This window comes from Echinops telfairi, unplaced genomic scaffold (genome assembly GCF_000313985.2).
Source record: "Echinops telfairi isolate 266 unplaced genomic scaffold, ASM31398v2 ScPeMD7_23;HRSCAF=83, whole genome shotgun sequence".
In the NCBI taxonomy this organism is placed as follows: domain Eukaryota; kingdom Metazoa; phylum Chordata; class Mammalia; order Afrosoricida; family Tenrecidae; genus Echinops; species Echinops telfairi.
In genome coordinates, this window is record NW_022103920.1 from 8499421 (window position 1) to 8521488 (window position 22068).

Consider the following 22068-nt stretch of genomic DNA (forward strand, 5'->3'; position numbering starts at 1 on the left):
GGACTGGCTCTGCCTTCTCTCTGGCCGGTTAGCTGCTGTCCTGGAAGCCCATAGCCCTTCACACACCAGTGCGTCAGGAGGGATGTCCATGGTCTCAGGTCTTCCCAGAACATGCTGGTCCTACTGAAGTACTCCAGTCACCTGCTGGGTTTATAGCTCAGCGAAGTCCGAATTCTTGGAACCTCAAGAGATTATGGGACGGGGCAGTGTTAACTAATGACACCCAGGCCAGAGGGTGCGTCCTCCTCTTTTGGATTCCACCAGCTCATCAAGGACCTTCCTTGGGGTGCTGGCTTGTCTCAAGGCAGAAAACAAGGCACTCAATTTGAAGGCCAGAGAATTTATTTTCTCAGCCCAACCCTCACGAGGGAGAAAGACGGCTTACTACTCCTGAAAGAGCTACAGGCTCAGAAATCCACAGACTATGAAAAGTACAATGAGCTTTCTCCCGACTACAAGAAGGCTGGTACAGATTCCTTTACCCATCAAGTGAATCTGGATTTGGAAATTTGTCCAAACCCTGGTACTTGTACCTACTTTCTCCAGTAGGACGGTACTTCCTGACATTTCCAGAGAGTTCTAAAGCACACCCCTCTACCCCCCATCCCAGGACACACATGCCCGACCTCATATGCATCTTCCACTGGTGTAAGAATGAAGAGTCATCTCTTCATAGAGTGAAGCTTTTTCTTTTTTCCTTAATGGTGGTTCGTCGGCCTTGGGGTCGTTAGAGTGTGCTCATGCTTAAAGGGTGTTGGCAGTTTCCAGTTCTACTCTTAAAATCAACAGTGAAGTCGACATTTGAGTGGATGTGCCCTTGAGCCTGGCGTGTGTATTTGGCTGTGTGGCATTTCACACCGGGGAGGGGAACGCTGTGACGCAGCTGCTCAGCTCCTCCAAAGCTCAGTGGAGCCCGTGGCCTGGCTGGAGCCCTGGTGGCATCGTGGTTACGCCTTGGACCGCCCTTCTCCAGGTCAGTGGTTCAAAACCACCAGCCGCTCTGTTGGAGAAAGGTGAGGCTTTCTCCTCCTATCACAGGGTGGCAGTCTCAGAAGCCCACAGGGGCAGATCTGCCCTATCCCAGAGCATTGCTGTGAGTCAGAATCAACTCCCATTCAGATGCCAGCTGACCAGGGCCACTACCCTCCCTTGAATAAAAAACACAAAAACAACAAGAAGTAACCGGCTGATTACAGATCCCACACAAAGGGCGATAAAAACAGTTCCGGATTTTTCAAGATCAATTAAAACTTCACTTTTCCGTGCTTTGCATTGACAGAGCTTGTAAAACACACAGGAGTGTCCCAGAGAAACAAGTGAACAAATCTAGCGTTTGGTGATACACGCTCCTGAGATGTAATGTTATCTCTGCCAGACACAGCAACAACAACAATGCTCCCACATCCCCTTACCAGGGCCCACAATTGTCTCGCAAACAGTTTCTAAGTTCACCCAGTGAGTTCTGCCAGCGGGAGGGCATTTCCCCACTCGGTTCCTGAATGGTAAGAAGTTGCTGCTGTTGAGGCAGGCCCGGCTCTGGGAGACCTGGCAGATAGCCTGGTCCGTGACAGCCTCACAGTTATTGACATCTTTGAGGCCACTGTTGCATCCCGTCCTATCCATGAGAACAGACCATGGTGACTGGGCCTGTTCTTTCCCAGCCAGCCAGCCAGCCAACCACCAGCAGCAAAGAAACCCCCAACTGAACCAAACTCGTGGCCATCTAGTCCATGTGGACGCATACCGACCCCAGAGGCTAAGGTAGAACTGCACCTGTGGGTATTCCAAACTGTAACTCATCGTGGGTGTAGAAAGCCTCATCTTTCCCCAGCAGAGTGGCTGGTGGTTTCAAACTGCTGACCTTGTTGGTAGCACCCCAGCATGTCATCCACTAAACCACCAACCCTGCTTGGTAACTCTTGCTGCCATTGAGGCCACAGTTTGTACTGGCAAAATTGCGAACCATGTGGGCCAATCAGCGGTGGAGATTCGCTTCCTTGAATGAGCTCATCACAGTTACAGCAGCCTATAAGAAAGCCCTCCAGATTATCCCTGGAATTCTAGGGGGAAGAAGAAAACCCCACGCTGTGGTGCAGATGTGACCTTATGGAACATGACACTGGCGATCAGTGTAGAAGAGCCATCACCCCTGGGAATAAGGGTGGTCAGAGAAAGGTGAAACAGCATTGTCCTGGCTAATGATCGTGAGTGTGGAATTAGCACGAAACTCTGTGACCCTTGCTTTGGGTTCTGCCTTCCCTCAAAGGTCTGGGGTCATAGAAAGAGGCAACTCCCATGAATCCATCTGCTTCTGGGAGGAGCCTGGTCTCAGCCTTTAGACTTGCAGTGGTTCTCAACCTCCCTCATGCTGTGACCCCTTCATACAGTTCCTCATGTGGTGGTGACCCCCCCAACCATAAACTTACTGTTGTTGCTACTTCATAACTGTAATCTTGCTACTGTCAAGAATCGGGTGACCCCTGTGAAAGGGTTGTTAAACCCCCAAAGGGGTCGTGACCCCCAGGTTGAGAACCGCTGCTCTAGAGAGAGCCTGACAAGATCCCACTAACGGTGTTAGCCCAAGAACCCTGTGCTCTAAATTTTACTCCCTTCGCCTCAGCCATGGCCCAAGTATGACCCTTTCCGAGGCTTTCAGATGCTGTTTCTGGTTTCCCCCACAAGTCAGAGCTATAATCTATCTAGTGCAGTTGGGGCTTCCCAGGAGTTGAAAGGAACAGGTGGAAAGGACCTGTGGCTGCTACGATTTTACAGTGGATACATTGTTTAGCGGTGCTGCAGATGGATTAGATGGAAGTCCTAGTAGCGTAGTGGTTACACACTGGGCTACTAACCGCCAGGTCGGCCGTTTGACACCACCAGCTGCTCTGCAGAGAAAGACACGGCTTTCTACTCCTGTAAACAGTTGCGTTTCAGAAACTCACAGGGGCAGGTCCACCCTGTCCGATGGAGTCTCTATGAGTCAGAACGGGCTCAATGGCAGAGGCTGAGTGAACAGATGGATACAGCATGTGCTTAGGTTGGGGCTTCCAGCCCACCCAGAGGTCCCTTGGGAGAAAGGCCTGGTGACCACCTTCCAAAAAGTCCAACACTGAAAACCCTCCGTAGCACATCCTACTTTGCCACGCCTGGGGCCACCATGAACCAGATTGATTTTTAACCATCTGGTGAGTAGCATAGTGGCTATGAATTGGCCTGCTAACCACAAAGTCAGCAGTTCAAAACCACCAGCTCTCCTCCTGAGAAAAAGCGAGGCTTTCTACTCTAGTAAAGATTCAGTCTCGGGAACCACAGGGGCAGTTCTACCCTGCCCTATAGGTTCACTCTGACTCAGCACCAACTCGATGGCAGCGGGTTATTATTATTATTATTTAAGTCACCAGCTACATGCTAGGGGAATAGAACTGGTCTACTGGAGAACAATAAAGGGTCTCTCTAGAAGGGTTAAATCAGGTGTGCCCCTGGAGTCAGAGCCTATTATAGACAATTAAAGGCACCACAGAGTTTTGAAGCCTTTAATGTTTGCCATTGTTGCTGTCGGAGCGAGGGGCTGACAGTCAGTTCCGACTCATATCCACCCGAAGTCCAACAACCAAGCCGTGCCTCATCGTCGCGATTGTTGCTTTGTTCGAGCCCCTTGTTGCAGCCACTGTGTCCACCCACCCCATCGAGGCCCCCCCTCTTTGCTGAGCCTCTGCCTCAGCAAACACATGCCCTTCCCCGAGACTGGGCCCTCCCGAGCACCCACTGCGGACTTTTAGGTGCATTGTAAGTGGATTGTGTAACAAAGCACAATAGATCCCGGGGAATGAAACACTACCTATGACTCACGCTCTATCTCTGACCTGTCAGGCCTCTGAGGTTGCCCGGTATCATCCTAGGAGCCTAAGTTCCAAGAATCCCCATTCATTGGGAATAATACGTGCTCTTATTTGAGAAACATAAGTGGCACCAATTATTTAAACCTGTTAAATGGATGAAAAGGACTGAAATTACACCGGTCCACTTCTGCTTATTATCTTGAACCCAATGGCCAAGGCCACGACTCTGTCTAACTTTCCAGTAACTTTTCTCTCTTGGAACCCAATGGCCAAGGCCACAACTCTAACTTCCTGCTGAACTTTCCTTCCTTCTGAGCTCGCTTCAGAAGAGCCCGCGTGTTCCTCTCTCTGTGCTGGAAATGCTTCAGTTCTGGGAGTTTCAATTCATTAACCACCATCAGTTGCTGTCGCCTGGCCCAAGAGTGACATTTTCCGTGGCCTCACATGCACGTGAAAGTTGGAGCTTGAACAAAGAAACCCAAAGAGGAACTGATCCATGTGAATCGTGGTGCCGGGGGATGATGGGAAGTACCGTGGACTGCCAGATGAACCAACAAATCTGTCTTGGGAACAGTACGGCCAGCATCGTCCACGGAGGCCAGGGTGGTGAGACTTCATCCCACATACTTTAGGGACCACCCCCCTGGAGGACATCACACGTGGCACAGTATTGGGGCACAGGAAAAGAGGAAGACCCTCAATGAGATGAGTCGACACACAGTGGCTGCATTTCTGGGCTCAACGCCTAAGAACAACCGTGTGGACGGTGCGGGACCAGGCGGGGATTTCGGGGCGTTGTGCACAGACAGACAGGGTCGCTCCAATTGGGGACTGATGGGATGGCACCTGGTGGCACCAGCTGCTGTTGAGTGGACTTGGCCTCCACAGCGTCTCCAGTGGCTGATTCTGCTCAAGAACAGATCGCCAGACCTTTCTTCTGAGGCACCTCTGGGTGCGAGCCAGCCGCCGGCCTTTCAGTTCATAGCCTAACTGTGTTTGCCACCCGGGGACTCTTTCAAGGATCCCGTGCCTTTCCCCTGCCCTGAGCCAACCGCTGGCATCCCCTGCAGGTGTGTAGAGACTTTCCTCTCTGAGCCCTCATGTTGCTCCCTCTCTGTTAGGCCCGTGTCTGCCTGAAGGTCCTAGGGTGTTCCCAGAGGGACAGACAGCACCAAGGGATTGGCATTCTTCCACTTCAGTTTGGTCCCCGAACGACCGGGTTATAAACCCTTTTGGAGCTCTCCTGTTGCCCGACATGACATTGTGCTTCAAACCGCCTTTGGTGAAACCTTTCGTCTTTCCAGCTGGGCACAGCACGGTGCACTGTCGCTCTTCGACACGTCAGACGGGAGGGCTTTTCCCCGAGGAAGTGGCTCGGCCCTGTGAAAAGCTTCTGGTCCCCATGCTTCACCCAGAACCGACCCGGGCAGCCAGACTGAGCTGTGAGGTCAGGGACGCACGGAAAGCCACCTCTCAGGGGATCAGGATGCAAGCAGACTCACCGATGTGTCACTGATGTGACAGACAGACATCACTGTGATGGCGAGCGGCCCCTCGCACCGTCACCTGAGCCCCGGCGAGCAGCAGCAGACACCAGGACATTATGCTTTCAAAACCTCAGCACCAGACTCACTGCCGTTGAGTCGGTTCCGACTCACAGTGACCCGGTGGGACAGAGTAGCACTGCCCGTGTGGGTTTCCAAGACTCTGACTCTGGAGGGGAGTATGCAGCCTCATCTTTCTCCTAGGGAGTGGCCGGTGGTTTTGAACTCGTGACTTTGCAGTGAGGAGCCATTGTGCCACCCAGTGCACCCCAGGGGTCCTCACGTGTATCTGCTTGGGGGTCCAGATAAGAAAAGAACCCTAAACTAGATTGAGATGCAACCAGTTTCCATTCGCCCACAGACACAGAGGGACCGTTTGAGATGTCAACAGGGTGTACTGACTGTGCGCTGGGTGTGTTCACTGACCAGCCTAGGACACACACACGGCAGAAGAGCATCGGCGAAGAGCATTTTCCTCTGACGACGAGGAAAAGGCCCGTGTTTCTTAGCTGACACGACTTTGCCCAGTGTGCTAGGCTGGGTCCTCCAGAGAAGTGAAAACCAGTGATGCGTGTAGGTGTTGTGTAGAGAAAGAGATGTGCATCCAGTAGTGACTCACTGTTGTAGAAATAGGTAAATCCAGGCCGGTTCAAGTCAGGCTTCGCCTGGCTCATAGAAAAGCTAACGAATAGGAAGCAGGATGAAGAAGCGGTAACAGCGGGGGGCACAGGCTGGTGCATGCGGAGGTCCAAGGCCCACCAAGTGGATCCACCATGAGTAGTCTGAGGATGGCTCCTGGGATCGGCAGACAGGCAACAGGAGTCAAAGAACCAGAGGCAAGGTCCAGATCCAGCCGAAGGCAAAGGGCCAAAGAGGATTTGACTCTGCCGGGTCTCTCTGTGTTTAGACAAATAAGGCTATGGCAGCAAGGAGGTGCCATCAGGCTGTGCAATGCATCGGTTGAGCTCCACCGCTGTCCTTAATTAGAAGTGTCTAGTTGACAGAATTCCTGAGCTGGAAGGATATACGCTGGACAGGACAGAATAAGCCCTGATGACCCCCCTGAGCCAGGAGGTCATTGGCTAAAGCAAGTGCCTTAAAAAAAGAGATCAGAACAGACCGTTCGATGAGCTAAGTATGTACCTGGCACTCAACGCTCTTGGTTATTTATCAGCGGTAGCCCATGCCATGTTTTAATGGCACGGAGAAGCGCGCTCGCTGCTCTGACTCGGTGTGGGCCAGCTGCGGCTGGTCAGGAGTGGTGGCTTGGAAGTCCCGCATCCTGAAGAAGCAGGTTCGCTCAGCACCACAGTGACCAGCTGCGGGGGTATCTCTGATAGAAAGGAACCCTCATGGTACAGCAGGCCCAATGTTCGGCTGCTGACCACAAGGGCAGTGCTTTGAGCCCACCAGCCACTCCACAGGAGAAAGATGAAGGTGTCTGCCCCCATGAAGTTTTAGGAGTCCCAGAAACACTAGGGGCAGTTCTGCCCTGTCCTGGAGGTTTGCTTGCTCACTGTGAGTTCAAACTGACTCAGTGGCAGAGGGTGATCTGATAAGAGACTGGCGGAACCCTGCACTGGGTGGCCTTCCGACACCCTTCAACCCCGGAACTGAACCAACAGCCACCTTTCAGCCCAACAACAGACAGGCCTACAACGTGAACAATGACACGCATGAGGAATGTTGTGTGGGTTTGGCTGGTTCAGAGACCAGGTGGGCAGGGAGGAAGGATGCTGGGCCTGGGGGACCAGAGGGGAAGTGGGAAGAGTGTTGTTCCTTTGAAGGCACTGGCAACTGGCCTCCTGAAACAAAGCGTGTGCGTATTCTTGAGTGGGAAACAAATGTGCGCTATGAACTTCCGCCTAAACCGCAATCATCTGGGGGAAAAAGCCACCCTACAGTTACCCCCCCCACACACACATACACACACACACACAGGTTGCTATGGCATTCACAGAGCTTTAGATATGCTGGAAGAGGAGACACGTGAGCTTTATTTTAATTTTTAAATTCTGTTTTGTTAGGAATTATAAACAGCGTCTCTAGGTAAACTTACGGGGGAATGTTCTGCATATGAAATAACAAAATGTGACCAAACTCATCGACCCAAATTCCCAGCCATCGATTCAGAGCGAGCCTACAGGACAGGGTAGAGTCGAACTGCCCCTGTGGGTTTCCAGGACTGTAACACCTGCCCAGGAGGAGCGCGTCCCGGCTGGTAGCAAGCTCACCTGGTGGTTTTGAACTGCTGACCTTTGTGATGAGCAGCCCAACTCATCAGCACCCCACCCCTGGAGTCCCTACAAAATGTTAAAGGTTACATGTATGCTTGAAAAAATCATGGGGAGTCTGAGTCCAATGCTGTGTTCAGGTAAATGCACGGGAAAGCCCACCCCACCCCAGCTTCCGTCAAATCAATGCTTCCCGACCCAGTGACGGAGGGCAGCGTAGACCTGCCCGCCCCGTATGGCTGTTCCCAGGCTGCCATCCTCCCGAAGCACATGGCCTCATCTTTCTCCTGAGGAGCGGCTGGTGAGTTCAAACCACTAACCTTTGGGTTGGCAGCTGAGCACGTAACCACTGCGCCCCCAGGACTCCATAGACGAGTACTCCATCCTCACTGCCTTCTAGTTGATTGTGATACATAGTGATCCTGCGTAGGGTCTCTAAGGCTGTAAATCTCTACCGGAGCAGACAGCCTCATCTTTCTTCCTCAGCGTGGCTGGTGGGTTTGAACCAAAGACCTTGCAGTTAATAGTCGGACATTATATCCTATAGCACCCCAGGACCTCCTTTAGATAAATGGATTGATGGTTAAGCCTTATGGTGTAATTCTCTGGGTTTCCCATCTGCCGTGTCTTATGACCCTGGAACATGCTGGCCAGCACCATGATGCTTTGTCTTGTTCAACTTTCTGGAGGCTGGTGCCCAATCAACACTTTATAATTTGGTTTGTTGGATCAAATTAAGTCAGAGGAGGAATCAGTTTATGGGAAGGTGTTTTCCTTACCCCAAACCCCAAGGTAGTAAAATCAATAGCAAAATTGTTTTCAGCCAGGGGGAAGCCACTCTCAGTAACCTCTCCGCCCACTTGCAGCCAAGACCATTCAGTTCAGTGCCCTCCTCAGTGCCTCCCTGCCCAAGGTTCCAGAAGAAAACGAGGTGGTAAGGGGTGAGCTGCTCCAGATTAATCTTGCTTCACTTTATCCCAGAGGCTGGATTTGGCTGGGAAGGAATGCGCGCGCGAATGCGCGCACACACACACACACACAACACACCCCTACCTCAAGGTCCTCGTATTTAAATTCTTTAGTCTTTTGGATGCAAGCACCTGACCTCTCACCCTGGGGAGGTCGGTTGAAATAACCCAGCCAGGCCACCCATCCGTCCCATTAAAGCAGCTCCCGGCCAGCATTCTGAGTGGGTAGTCAGGACTCTGGCCCTTGTCACCAGGCTGAGAGCCCAGCAGAAGGCTTCTCCCCGCGGCATCTGGTCTTAAAGCTCTGATGCTGTTCCATTTGTGCTGGGCAATGGCCTTGAAGCCTTGCTAACCGTGACTCTGCCAGAGGAGAACTGCAACAAGACACCAAGGGTCCTGGAGGTCCTGCGCAGTGTGGTGCATGGGTGCACGGGATGGGTGAGAGGTCGGAAGGGGCTGCATTTGTTTCTGCTCCCAGCACCTCTTGTCACCTTGGAGCTGAACTACAAAACCCAAACTCACTACCGCTGAGTCGATTCCAACTCTTAGCAACCCTTTGTAGGGTTTCAGAGACTGTACCTCTTTGTGGAAGTCGACAGCCTCTTTTATGTCCTACGGAGTGGCTGGTGGTTTCAAACTGCTGACTTTGGCGTTAGCAGCCCACTGTGTAACCACTATACCACCAGGACTCCTCTTCTTGGAGCTTCTGGAAACCAAACCAAACTTACTGCCATCTGGTTGATGTGGGCACCTAGCTATCTACCCTATAGGACAGGGTAGAACTGCCCCTGTGAGTTTCTGAGACTATAACTTTATCAGAGTAGGAAGCCCCATATTTCTCCCATGGAGCTGGCTGGTGGTTTTGAACTGCTGACCTTGCAGCTAGCAGCCCCGCGTGCACTACAGGTTACAGTATTACGAGGTCACTTATCTGGAACCCTGGGTGACATGAATGGTTAAGAAGCTTGGCTACTAACCAAGAAGTTGGAGATTTGAGTCAGCCTAGAAGAACCTCGGAGGAAATGCCTGGAGATCTGCCTTGGAAACATCAGCTACTGACAGCCCAAGGGAGCACCGCTCTCTCCTGTCACACTGTGGCTGCCACAAATGAGAGCAGGCTCTGGGGCAGCTGGCTTGTTCCCACTGGTGCTGTGGGGGCTGCCCATGAGATCAGAAGATCAGGAGAAAAGGTCACCACACACTTCAGGGGTGTTGGAAGACCAAGCAACAACCAAAAAACCCAAACCTACTACCCCATCTATTCCAACCCATCGTGACCCTACGGAGGGTGTCACAGGCTGTACCTCTTGGTGGAAGTAGACAGCCTCTTTTTAACTCCCACGGACTGGCTGGTGACCTTAAACCATTGACTTTGAGTTTAGCAGCCATCAATGCTTAATTCACAATGGGGGCTCCCAAACCCACTGCCACCAAGTCAGTAGTGACCCACAGTGACTCGGTATAGGGTTTCAGAGACTGTACATGTGTACCGAAGTAGACAACCTCATCTCTCTCCCACAGAGTGACTGGTGAGCTTGAACCACTGACCTTGGGGTTAGCTACCCAATGCCTAGCCCACAGTGTCACCAGGGCTCCTAGTGGCAGTGACATTCAGATATGTGACATGGGGTAGGCATTTCATGTGCCGGGTGGGATTGAGGGCACAGCCTTAGAGAGGTGCAGCACACGGCCAGCCTCTTGGGGCCGACCACGGGCTTCAGAAATCTCACCAAGACTGACATTCCCCTTGTCTTGTCATACTGCTTCCCCACCGCTGGTGCTTTGCCTCCTCACAGAACCAGCCCCTCCCCACACAGACAGGGCTTTGCAGCTGTGATTCCCACTGGGAAGCACCAGTCCAAAGATGCGTTGCAGCTGAAGACAGGCATTTGAAAGGCCGCATTTTACCCAGTGGCCGTGTCCAGGATCAGACGAAGAGTTGAGGGAGGACCAGCAGAGTTCTAGGGTGCAGAGGGTCAGCTGGACCTGGGGCCAGGAGTGGGGTCCATCCCCTGGAGCACTGCACACAGGCTACCCATTGGCCCCTGCACACAGCCATCCCCCACTGTTATGCCAGCCCCAGAGAAAGCCGCCGCTCATCTTTTTTGGTTCAGCCCACGAAGAGTGGTGAGAGGCTGGTGAGGAAGTTCTCTGGGGAATCCCATGTGACGTTTTGGCTTGGTCCCCTCTTAGCTCAAGTTGTGACGTGTGTGCATCATCTTCTAAATGACCTGCAACCGTAACCCTTGGCCCCCGGGATGTGGGGTACTCTCCGTAAGCTCCTGTTGTCTTGTCTGGGCAAAGTGGGTGCCAGGACTATGGGGTGTTCCTTGGTCCAGCCAGCAATGGACGGACTTGTGGGCCGCAGACCTGCTCCTACACTGATGCAGTGGGCGGGCGATGTCTTGGCGTGAGGGTACTCTCTGCTGGGGAGACGAGCCCGGTGTGGGCGGAGGGGGCAGAGCAAGCCAGAGTCTTGCAGAGAGGTCCCTGGCTCAGTGATTCAGCTGTGGAGCTCTTAAGGCCACGGTGGGTTTCAGGGAAAGGGCACACAGCAAGGTCAGCCAAGGGCGAAAGCGACAGGGGGGTCAAGTACAACTGGAACAACGCTTCTAGGAGTTACTGCCACTGGAAAGACTTCTGGAGGCCCACCAGGGATGCTCATCAGAGACTCGCCGCCCAGGGCCTTCCTGGGGGCCCGGTCACACAGGCACCCTCTGCCTGGCACACACCACACTTCCAGCCTCCCAGCAAGACAGCTGGGGTCAGTCCACACCAAGCTGTCTGAGCAGGCCCAGGGAGGGAATCTTAGCTGTTCATGGGCTGCAGGACCGTCCCTGAGACCAAGTTCCCAGCCCAGGCCCAACCTTGCAGGCAGCTTTCTCAGCAGCAGACAGAAGCCCTGGGCCAGTCTCGTTAACTCTCCAGACACCTGGGGAGCTGTCATTATCTTGTTACTGACTGGGGAAGGGGATGTTTGCCCATGATATTTTCCAAATCCAGATGTCTGATGTTGAGAGGAAGCCTTGTTAATGGAAGGGAGAGTTGAGGCTGGCACAGGGGAGAAGAGCCAGTGGGGGGGGTGGTGGTCACAGAGCCCCAAGGCCCTGTGTCCACCTGGGAGACGGGGAGAGGTGATGGTGGGAGCAAGCTGGACATGAGGAAGCCAGGAGAGGAGGGAGGCTCAGGAAGGAATTTCTGAACTATCAGTATCTGTAGGACACTACCCACTGCCAGGAGTGAAGGGGAGTGCAGAGATGCCACCTGGATGTCCTTTAATAGCATGGACATCTATTTTTTCACCCCAAATCAGCTGGGTGTAGACTTGTGGCATCTCTTTGTTTTCTTTTGATCCCGTCACAAAAGCCCCCTTTACAAATCGATCCTCTGTGGCTGCTTGGCTCTGGTCTGGTTGGATGTAGATTTCACAGGCAGGAAGCTACGGAGGCGCTCTCTGCTTTAGCAGAGTTGCCAAGAGGGGGTGGCTTTCACAAACAGACATTGATTCTCTTACTGTTAGGGAGGCCAGAAGTCTGGCTCTGGGCTCTGGCTCTGGGTTAGATTTGCATTCTCTGTCTGCTCTGGGGGAAGGTCCTTCCCTCCTGTTAATGTCTGTGGGCTCGGCATCCCTGAGAGATCTCTGTGTGTTTGGCGTCAAGCGTTCCCTGGGTCTAGGAGGTTCTTAGCATAGGAACCTTGGGCCTAATGAATCTGCCTCACTCCTGGCTTTTCTTTCTTGGTGGTACTGAGCCCCCTCCAATTATTTATTGTCTTCTGCATCTCAAAAGAGGTAGACTCAAGGTACAACCTAATCTTGTAGATTGTGTTCTGCCTCATTCACATAATTGCCTCTCCAAACCCTCACTGCAGAGAGTCAATGATAACTCACAGCAGCTCTACATAGGACAGGGCAGAACTGCCCCAGTGGGTTTCCGAGACGGTGGCTCTTTACGGGAGTAGAAAGCCTCCCCTTTCTCCCTCAGAGTGACTGGTGGTTTCAGACTGCTGACCTAGCGTTAGCAACCCAAGGCCTTACCCACAACATGAACTCCCTCCAGGCCTGCCTTATTGACATCACAGAGGTTAGGATTTAGAGGATAATTACATCAGAGCACAAAATGGATGACAATGGAGTCCCGCTGTGGATCATGGTTTAATCAAGTTGACAATTATTTGGGGGAAACTCAATGCAGTTCTTAACAAGAAGGCAGAAAATGTCTCCTGATTTCTCTCTGGCAGTCCTTCAGAAGCTCCTGTTTCCACTGAAAAGTCGTGTTTGTTCCTGTATGACAGTTGCATAATTTACCATGCCATTAACCTCACTACTGCTCACTGGTTCAAAAAAAGAATAGATAACTCTTGTTTTATAGTGCAGACATCCCCAGAGAGCCAGTGGAAGAGCTCAAATGCACTATCACCTCCCTGGGCATCTCCCAGCACCTACCTCCTTGGTGCTCTCTCTTCAACATTGGGTTTCTCTCTTCCTGGCTTCTCAGACACTTCAGTTGTACAGAGACTTGGATGGTGTGTTAGTCTGGGTTGACTAGAGAAACAAATTAATAGACACACATATGTGTACAAAAAAAAGATTTATGTAAAAGAGGAATTGAATATTGAGAAAACACTCCAGCCCAGTCCAGATCAAGTCCATAAGTCCGATATTAGCCCATATGCCTGATACCAGTCTATAAATTATTCTTCAGACTCACACAACACATGCAATGATGCCAAATGCAGGAAGATCACAGGCCAGTGGGTGGAAGGTCTTGTAGATCCAGTGGTGGTGGAAGCATCTCAACGCTGGTGTGGGTCTGCACATGGCTCCTCTAGCTCCAGGGCTCTAGTGTAGCTCCATGTGTCATGTCAGCAGGATGATGAAGCAGAGTCTCTGTGTAACTGGCCTCCAGGGAGCGATTTATCTCTGTGGCACCTCCAAATGAGATAATCAAACTGTGATCTGATTGACAGGCTGGACTCCACCCCTTCACAAGTTGACATCAGATTATGTAACTACCACAGAGGGCTCTTGTTTTATAGTGCCATGGCAACCAATGGTAGCTTCCCATGCCTTATAATAAAAAAGGAACCAGAGCTACATCCTTTTGTGCCTGGCCTGGTGTACCTGTTACCTGGTGCAGGCTACCCCAGGACCACTTCTCTCCTTTGCACTCCTCTGAGTCCAGTGTAGGAGTGCTTAGCCTGGTGGAGGGGAACAATGTACTGCCTGGCCTGGCATTTGTGTTTGCTCACGGTCTGTGTGCTGGGTGACAATCCTGACCTCATTCACGGCACTGAACCTGGGGCGGGCTCGTTGTGGATGCTGCACTCCTGCATTTGAGGTGATCTTACATGCTCTGATTCTTGTCTTGACACCCCAGGGCTTCCAGCAAAAGTTCACCTTCCACAGCAAGGAGATTGTGGCAATCAGCTGTTCCTGGTGCAAGCAGGCGGTAAGTCTGGGGCTGCAGCGGAGCAGGGTGGGGTCCCACCCCATTATGTACGGTAGGCTTAGGTCACTGTCTGAGTTGTCTGTGCGCAGAGGGCTACCGTCACTTCGCAGATGACCTCTCTCGTGTGGCAGTAACCTATAGACGCACTCAGAACCACCGCCCGGTCCACGGGAGAGAGACTGGGCTTTCCACTCCGGTACAGGGTCCCGGTCTCAGCCCACAGGAGCAGCCCTCGCCTGCCTTCCAGGGTGGCTCTGAAGGGACTTGACTGGGTGCAATGTGTGTTTAGTTTTGGTCACGTGGGTGTGCCTTATAGATGTGTCTGTAGAACCTTGGAAGAAGAAAGACCGGGAAAATCCTTAGACTCTGAGCATCCTGTGTGCCACCATCTGGGGATCCTGCTGCCATGGACACTGCCCCCCAAGTTAAGGTGCCCCCAGATATATACTCTCTCTTCATTGATCTACAGACAACACGACAAAAGAGTGGATTTTTGTGTGGCCTGGCTCTGGTCATATCCACGTATCTTAGAGATGTCCACCTTGCAGAAGGTGTCTTCCACAAGACTGGCAGCCCACCAAACCTGCTTGAAGCAAAGTGGTGATGCCTTTGATGCGCACAGGCCATCCGTCCAGGATAACTGGGTACAACAAACGAATAAGAGGCCCGCTGCAGTCAGCGGAAAGACTGAAGGCTGGAAGCTGGGTTTCCTGTGTTTAAATATCCACCACCACTCAGAGGCTCTGCAGCCACGGTCATGCCAGGTAGCTTCCCCATCACACACGAGTCAGGGGCAAAGGGCAAGAGCTGAGATAGTCAGTCTCCAGGATCCTTGCCATTTCAGAAATCCAATGATCATGCACCTACGGAGTTTATTTGAATTGCCCAAGCAAAATGAAGTAAAAATGCTAAGCAGGGCATTCAGCGCAACCATTTTCTGATCTATCTAATTGCTTGCAGACCGATTATTCTGTTAGCTAGTTATTTTATACTTGTCTGGTTAGATGGCAGCGAGTGGGCAGTTCACATCAGATCTCGCAGACTTGCAGGGTGAAGACACAGTCGCTCTGCCGTGACGGTCTAACAGGGTGGCCTCACTCTCCAGTTGTCCTGACACAGGCCTAACTCATGCCTGTGCTCCCAGGGGCTCGTCCCAGTGCTGCCCCGTCCCTCTTGTCCCTCTAAAGGAGACACCTTCCATATCACTCACGTAGAAGTTGCTCTCAACTTTCAGAATCCATTCTGACGGACACTCGACAGTGGGCGACTGTGATGAAGGCCATGTCTTGGCCAGTAGCAGGAGATCAGGGTTGCTGGGCACTGTCATCACAGTGACTGGAAATGGAATTGGCCCCAGGCCCCTGGTGGCACAGCAGGGAGTCACACTGAGTCCCTAACACCAGTGTGTCTCTGTGTCACGAGTCTGTATCTACTGTGATCCCATTGAGCACTTTAGACTGGTCAGCAGTAAGATGGGACCCCGTGATTTTGAATTCATGGCACTGTAGGCGTCACCTCAGCAGACACCAGCCCTTTGTTCTCTGCTCCCCTCCAGAGAGACCAATGTCCTGACTCAACCCCCCACCCCCCAAACTCAAACTCACTGCCATCCATCCATCCTGACTCCTCGTGGCCCTACAGGACAGGCTAGAACTGGCCCTGTGGGTTTCCGAGCTGCTAACTCTTCAAGGAGGAGAACACCCCGTCTTTCTACCAAGGAGCTAGGGAGGGGTGGTGTCGACCTGCTGTGGTTAGCAGCTCCACTTGTAGCCCCCGGGACTCCATCTGTGGGGAGAGCTTGCTTCTTTCTCCAGTCCCCGACCCAGATGGACCACCTGGGCAAGAATTATGGGTACAAAGACGAGAATCTGATGATGATCGGAATGCCCGTCCGACTTCCTTCCCCAAAACCCTGTCCACCACCTGGGTGAGGCGGGCGACACCACAGGTGTGGGCAGAAGTGAGAATTGGTAGGACCCCAGACTCTCCAGACCCCAGCGTCGTGGTGTGCATTTCCCCAGGAAGAGTCTCAATGCTAGCAGGCCCTGATCTCCTGCTCCTAATTCTGATTATTTTGTAAAATGGGATGCCTATGAGCTCAGGCCCCGAAGCTTCTGCGGCTGGATGGGCCACGAAGAGAGACGCTTTCCCTCAGCGTGTGTGTGTGTGTGTGTGTGTGTGTGTGCGTGCCCATGTGCAGGAGTTCATGTGTGTGTCCATGGGCATGCTGGTATGCTAGTTCACGTTGAAAGTTCCCGTGCTCTGAGTGCACGTCTGTCTCTGCGGGCGCTCACCCCCTCTCGCTACAGCCTCGCCGGTCACTGGCCTCTCTTCCCCTTCAGTTTCACAACAAGGTGACCTGCTTCATGCTGCACCACATTGAGGAACCCTGCTCCCTGGGGGCGCACGCGGCTGTTATCATCCCGCCCACCTGGATTATTAAGGTGAAGAAACCTCAGGTAACTGCCGGGACCCTGGTGCTTCCCGGCAAGAGCAGAGAAAGGCCCTGCTGCTGTCTGCTTCCCCCACTCTGCCCCTCTTCCAGTCTCTGGCTCCTGGGCCCATGGCGCCCTCTCCCCGCAATCCTACCCTCAGCTCCTGGACTGCACCCCACTAGCCCATCGCCTCCGCGGGTGGGCTGTCTCACGGAGCCAGGCTCACCCTGGCGAAGCCACAGCCTCTTTGTAAGAACCTTCCAGAAGTGCGTCTTCCGATCCTTCCTCTCCACCCAGGGAGCCAGTGGCGGGCAGGCTGTGCATGTGACCCTGGTGCCTGAGACCACCACTACTGCCAACCCAAAGGCAGCCAGTGACCAGGGCTCACAGCCTTCCCAGCCTCTCAGAGCCTGTCACAGAGAGCAGCCCCCTGTTCTCCAGGCAGAAGGAGAAGTGGCCCTCTTCCTGCCTCAGAGCGCTCTGTGATTTCTCCTCATGTACGTTACATCCTCGGAGTCTCTGTGGCAGAATCCTGGGGGGTCTTGATGAGGTCACCCCCTCTGTGAGAGAAGGCTTCCACTCTGTACTTCCCACCCTGGACAGCATGTTACAGGAGGACACATTTTCCCTTGGGGAGGGACGGGCCCCTTAGGACGGCTTCCTGACCCTCATCTCGCTCAGGGGTACGGGAGCCTCACTTCAGATGGGTCTGCGGGCGCCACGCTGTTTATTCTCATTGACTCGGCTCCGTTGAAAACTGGACGGACGTTCTGTGTTCTGTGTAACGTTTAGACTCCGTTCGTGAGCAAGGTTTAGGAGTAACTTTTCCATAGAATCGTGCAGGGGAGCTCTCGGGAACTCTTTTCCGGAGGCACGTCTGCCATCCACACCCACAAAACTGGGGAGTCTAGTCCTTTTCGTTCACGCCCAGCAACCACACGCCCACGAGCTACCCAAGGTGACAAGGCAAGCCAGGTGTCGTCCTGTGGACCTCGGTCCATGTCCGCTGTGGCCCCACTTGGCCTGCTTACAAGATCCGCTCAGCAGTTCTACTTTGGTCCATTGTCCTTCATTGCTATGCGCAGTTTCATTGGGACATGAGGCAAACCTCATACAGTTCAGTAGTTCAGTCGTAGCAAGAGGAGTTGTACAATCATTACCACAGCCAGTTTTAGAACGGTGTCTTCCTTTTTTGTACTCCTTGTTATTAGCGCTTCATCCCTGCCCCCAATTGCCCTGCCGTACCCCCAAGGAGCCACTCATCCCGTTACTGTCTCTGAAGAGCGGCCCCTCCTGGATGCCAGAGCCTGAAACGCAGACAGACAAACCAGGAGTCGAGAACAGAAACAACAACAATAAAGTAAAAAGAGGAAAACCCCAGTCGAAAAGAAAATGGAAATACTAAAAACTAGAACAATTTTTAAAAGGGTCAATCAATGATAAGGTGCTCGATTTTAACCTCACGGCATCTTGTGTGTGTTTTTTTTTCATTTTTCCCTCCCGAAATCCAGAAATCTCTTCCTGGCCGCTGTCTTACATGTTCATTCTGCTAAAGCCACAGGCCCCCACCCTCTCTCCTTTTTAACGGAACTCTGGGATGAACCGGGGGCTAATGCAAAGCATTCACATTCATCTCGGGATCCTTCCTGAGACACCTGGTAGACATCCTAGGGAACGTTCAGGACGAGCCGCATGAACCGTCTGCAGAGACAGGTGGAGTATGAACCCACAGAGAGGAGGGGGCACCAGGCGGGAGCTTGACAGGAGCAAGGGCGCTGTCTCCAAAGCCAGACCGCTGGTGAGACCTGTTGGATGGAAGTGGACATTTTCAGAGGAGGGTGTGTAGCGGGGGAGCATACGGTAGCACAGGTCCGACTGTGGGGGGAGTTTTGGTCTATGTGAATTTTATTCTCAAGTAGCAGGAGGGCTAGAAATGAACACCGCTTCTCAGGAAAAGGTGCCACCAAATTCCAGAGCATGCGCAAGCCCAGTTTGGATACCAGTTGGATAGAGGCTGGTGGAACCCCTGAGGCTGTGGCCCCTGCTGGGCCCGCAGGCCCGGAACTGAGCTCTCTCCTAGGGCTACATTGTCAGCCAAAGAATACAGAGGTCTATTAGGGGGTCATTAACCTGAGGGAGGTAAGCACACCTTATGAGTACTCTAAGGTCAGATCTGAAGGGCGGCGTTCGCCCGAGGGCAACGTTCAGAAGGATCAAGAGGTCCAAGAAGGCAGAACAGGATCAGGAAGAGGCATGCTGGGCGCTGCTCCGTAGGGACTGTGATGAAAGACACGAAGCAACATGTGGATGCGTTGTCACCCAGGAGACGGACCTGCTCCGTCAACTCACAATGAAAAGTTAAAACCCCAAACACCAACACGTCTCAGAAAGATACAGCCAGTGAGAATGTGGTATGAGCGTTTTCGCCGGGAGTCAGACTACTCAGGGAGAACAGAGCGTGGCCTGGCACAAGGAAGGGGACATGTTATGTTGCCTTTCCTTAGCGCTTAAAAAAAATCAGTATAAAAAGTTTCTGTGTACAAAGTGGCAGGACTGTAATGAATTCTTCCACAGCCATTGACTTGTCTCCTGTTGATTCTCCTCCTCCCCCCGCTTTTTTTCTCCTGATGAATTAAGCATTTCATGTTGCATGCGTGTGTAAGAAAGAGTACAGACAGATCCCGTGTAGTCTTTATTTCCTTTCTTCCCTGGGTATCATTTTGCAGACGCGTGGACCAGCACCACAGTCCGGTAATGACTTGGACACACCCCAAATCTAGAACATTCTCTTCCCACAAAGACCCCTCATGTCGAACTTTTGCTGTCACGCCCGCTTCCCTCCTGCCCCCAACAGCCGCTGCGCCCCTGACAAGCCGACTCCAGTCTGCATTTCCCCGTGACCTCCTTTCGGGAGTGTTATCGGAGGGGAGCCTGGCGGTTGGTGGTTTAGGCCCCACAGGGACGAGGCTGCTGGCGATCCGCTGCTGTGAAGACGACAGACGGGGAGCCCTGCGGACAGTTCTCCTCTGTCTCACGGGGTGCCTAGCTGCGAAAACCGAGTGGACTCCCATGTCAGCAATGCCACGTGAATGAAATCGCGTCATTGGGGATTGGCTGCTGTCATTGAGCGACTCTTGGGGATTCAGTCCGGTGGTCGCATGTGCTAACTGTTTGCTCCTCTCCGTGCTGAGAAGTCTTTATGGCTGCAAAGAGCCCTAGTGACCGCGTGGGTTCTGCTTGGGCTGCTAACCAGAGGGCAGCGGTTTGAACCCCCGCGCCACCCCGAGGGAGAGTGTGGGCTCTCTTCTTCTGTAAAGAGTGACGGTCTCAGAACCCACAGGGCAGTTCTACCCCGTCCTAGAGGGTCGCTTCAGCCTGAATCCACCCCAAAGGCAGCGGGCTTTTTGTTTGTTTAGTCCTTGATACGGGGTGAGCAAGGTGGGTTTTTTGTTCTGTTTGTAAACCGTTCAGCCTCGTTTCATCGAAGCACCTCTGGCTTGCTGGTTTTTGTTGTTATAAATGTAGGTGCTCCATTTATTCTTTTTTGCACGAACATGAGTTTGGGTTTCTCTCCAAGAGCACGGGACCATCGCGTGCTGAGATTTTTAAGAAACCGCCAAGCTACTTTCTTGAGAACATCCCCACCAGCCACGTGTACGTGGTGAGCTTTGTCCACATCGTCACCAGATGGTGGCATTACCAAGATTCCCCCCCCAGGTCATACTGATTATATGTGTAGCGTTATCTTGTAGTTTAAAGGTGTACTTATTTAATCTCCCTTCTTTAAATGCTGTCCATCCAGGGGCTAATGGTGTTGAACATCTTTGCATTTGGACACTTGAAGATGCTGCTGTGTGCAGTAGGAGGTCCAAAGACCAGTCAGATGGGACCCATGTCTCAGTGGGGACCACAGCCATGACTATAGCAGAGCCTCAGTTGTGAACACACGGTTTGCCGAAGGCTATGGGCAGTGGAAGCCCAAGATCCAATTGCAGGGTCCCCACGTGGGATAAGCCTCTGGTGAGTCCCCTCTGAATGCAGCCGAGGAACATGGATGGCTTTGCTATCAGACAGAGAGTGCAGATTTGATTATGGCTGATGGAGTCAGGTCAACGTGTGATGCCTCCCTCTTTGATCTCCCTGGGGGCTTGTACAACTCTTATCACAATCCATATATCCACCCATTGCGTCAAGCACATTTGTACATTTGTTGCCCTCATCATTCTCAAAACATTTGCTTTCTACTTGAGCCCTTAATATCAGCTCCTCATTTCCCCCCTCCCTCCCTGTTCCCCTCTCCCTCATGAACCCTTGATAATTTATAAATTATTATCATTTTGTCATATCTTACACTGTCTGACGTCTCCTTTTACCCACTTTTCTGTTTTCCGTCCCCCAGGGAGGAGGTTATATGTAGATTCTTGTAATGGGTTCTCCCTTTCCTCCCCACCCTCTCTCCACCCTCCCGGTATCGCCACTCTCACCACTGGTCCTGAAGGGATCATCCGCCCTGGATTCCCTGTGTTTCCAGTTCCTATCTGTACCAGTGCACATGCTCTGGTCTAGCCAGACTTGTAAGGTAGAATTGGGATCATGATAGTGGGGAGGGTGGTGGTAGAGGGGACGAAGCATTAAAGAACTAGAGGAAAGTTGTGTGTTTCATCGCGCTATACTGCACCCTGACTGCCTTGTCTCTTCCCTGTGACCCTTCAATAAGGGGGTGACCAGTTGCCTACAGATGGGCTTTGGGTCTCCACTCTGTGCTCACCCTCATTTACAAGGATATGATTTTTTGTTCTTTGAAGCCTGATAACTGATCCCTTCGGCACCTGTGATCGCACAGGCTGGTGTGCTTCTTCCTTGTGGGCTTCGCTGCTTCTCAGCTAGATGCCTCTTAACCATTTTAAAGGGTTTCAGTTTTTCAAATTGTTTGCTTTCTCTTTGAGCTTTTCCTACATTCAGTTTATTTGTTGTTGGTTTCTTCGTGCTTGTTTTTCTGTCCCCTGTTAGTGCTTTGTATGGTTTTTCTGCCTGAAATCCGGGAGAGGGAGGTCTATAAAGACAGTAATTGGATGGATAATCGTTTAGGGGCATAGCAGGGGAGGACGGGGTGGGGAAAGAGGAGCTAACAGCAGTGAGGACGAGAAGAGGACATTCTGAAACGGAGTGTGGTGATGATTGTACAAATCGTACCATGACTGAACAATCGAACCAGATTGTTATGTGAGCCAGGTGCTACTAAAGCTAGAGGAGGAAGAGGAGGAGGAGAAAAGGAAAACAAAACAAAAACCCCTCTGGGCAGTGTTCCTGGGTTCTGGAAGGGAGCTCCCACCCTGCGCCAAACCCTTGCTCAAAGAATGGTTTTCTGCCGTGTGGGAAGGTGTGCTTTGGGGGAGTGAAAATCTTTGGGAGACGTGCATGCAGGCTGGTGGGAAGAACAGGTGAGGCGGGCTGGTCTGTCTAAAAGCTAGACCATGTCACGTTCCACCAAAGATGCATGAACACAGTGGGCATTCAGAGCAGGATCCCAGCAATGCCCATCCTGGTGTCACAGGTGGACCAGATGGAACAGGTGCCGCCTCAAGGATGCAGGTGGTG

General features: G+C 52.4%; 1 protein-coding gene across 1 annotated transcript in view; it reads left to right on the plus strand.

The window, feature by feature from the left end:
* The window catches only part of DGKI (diacylglycerol kinase iota), a 270647-nt gene that overhangs the window by 40815 nt on the left and 207764 nt on the right, over positions 1–22068 (plus strand). The window contains 2 exon segments of the mRNA XM_045288847.1: positions 13964–14035; positions 16378–16494. Of these exon segments, the coding sequence (XP_045144782.1) occupies positions 16402–16494 (93 nt within the window). The 5' untranslated portion in view covers positions 13964–14035; positions 16378–16401.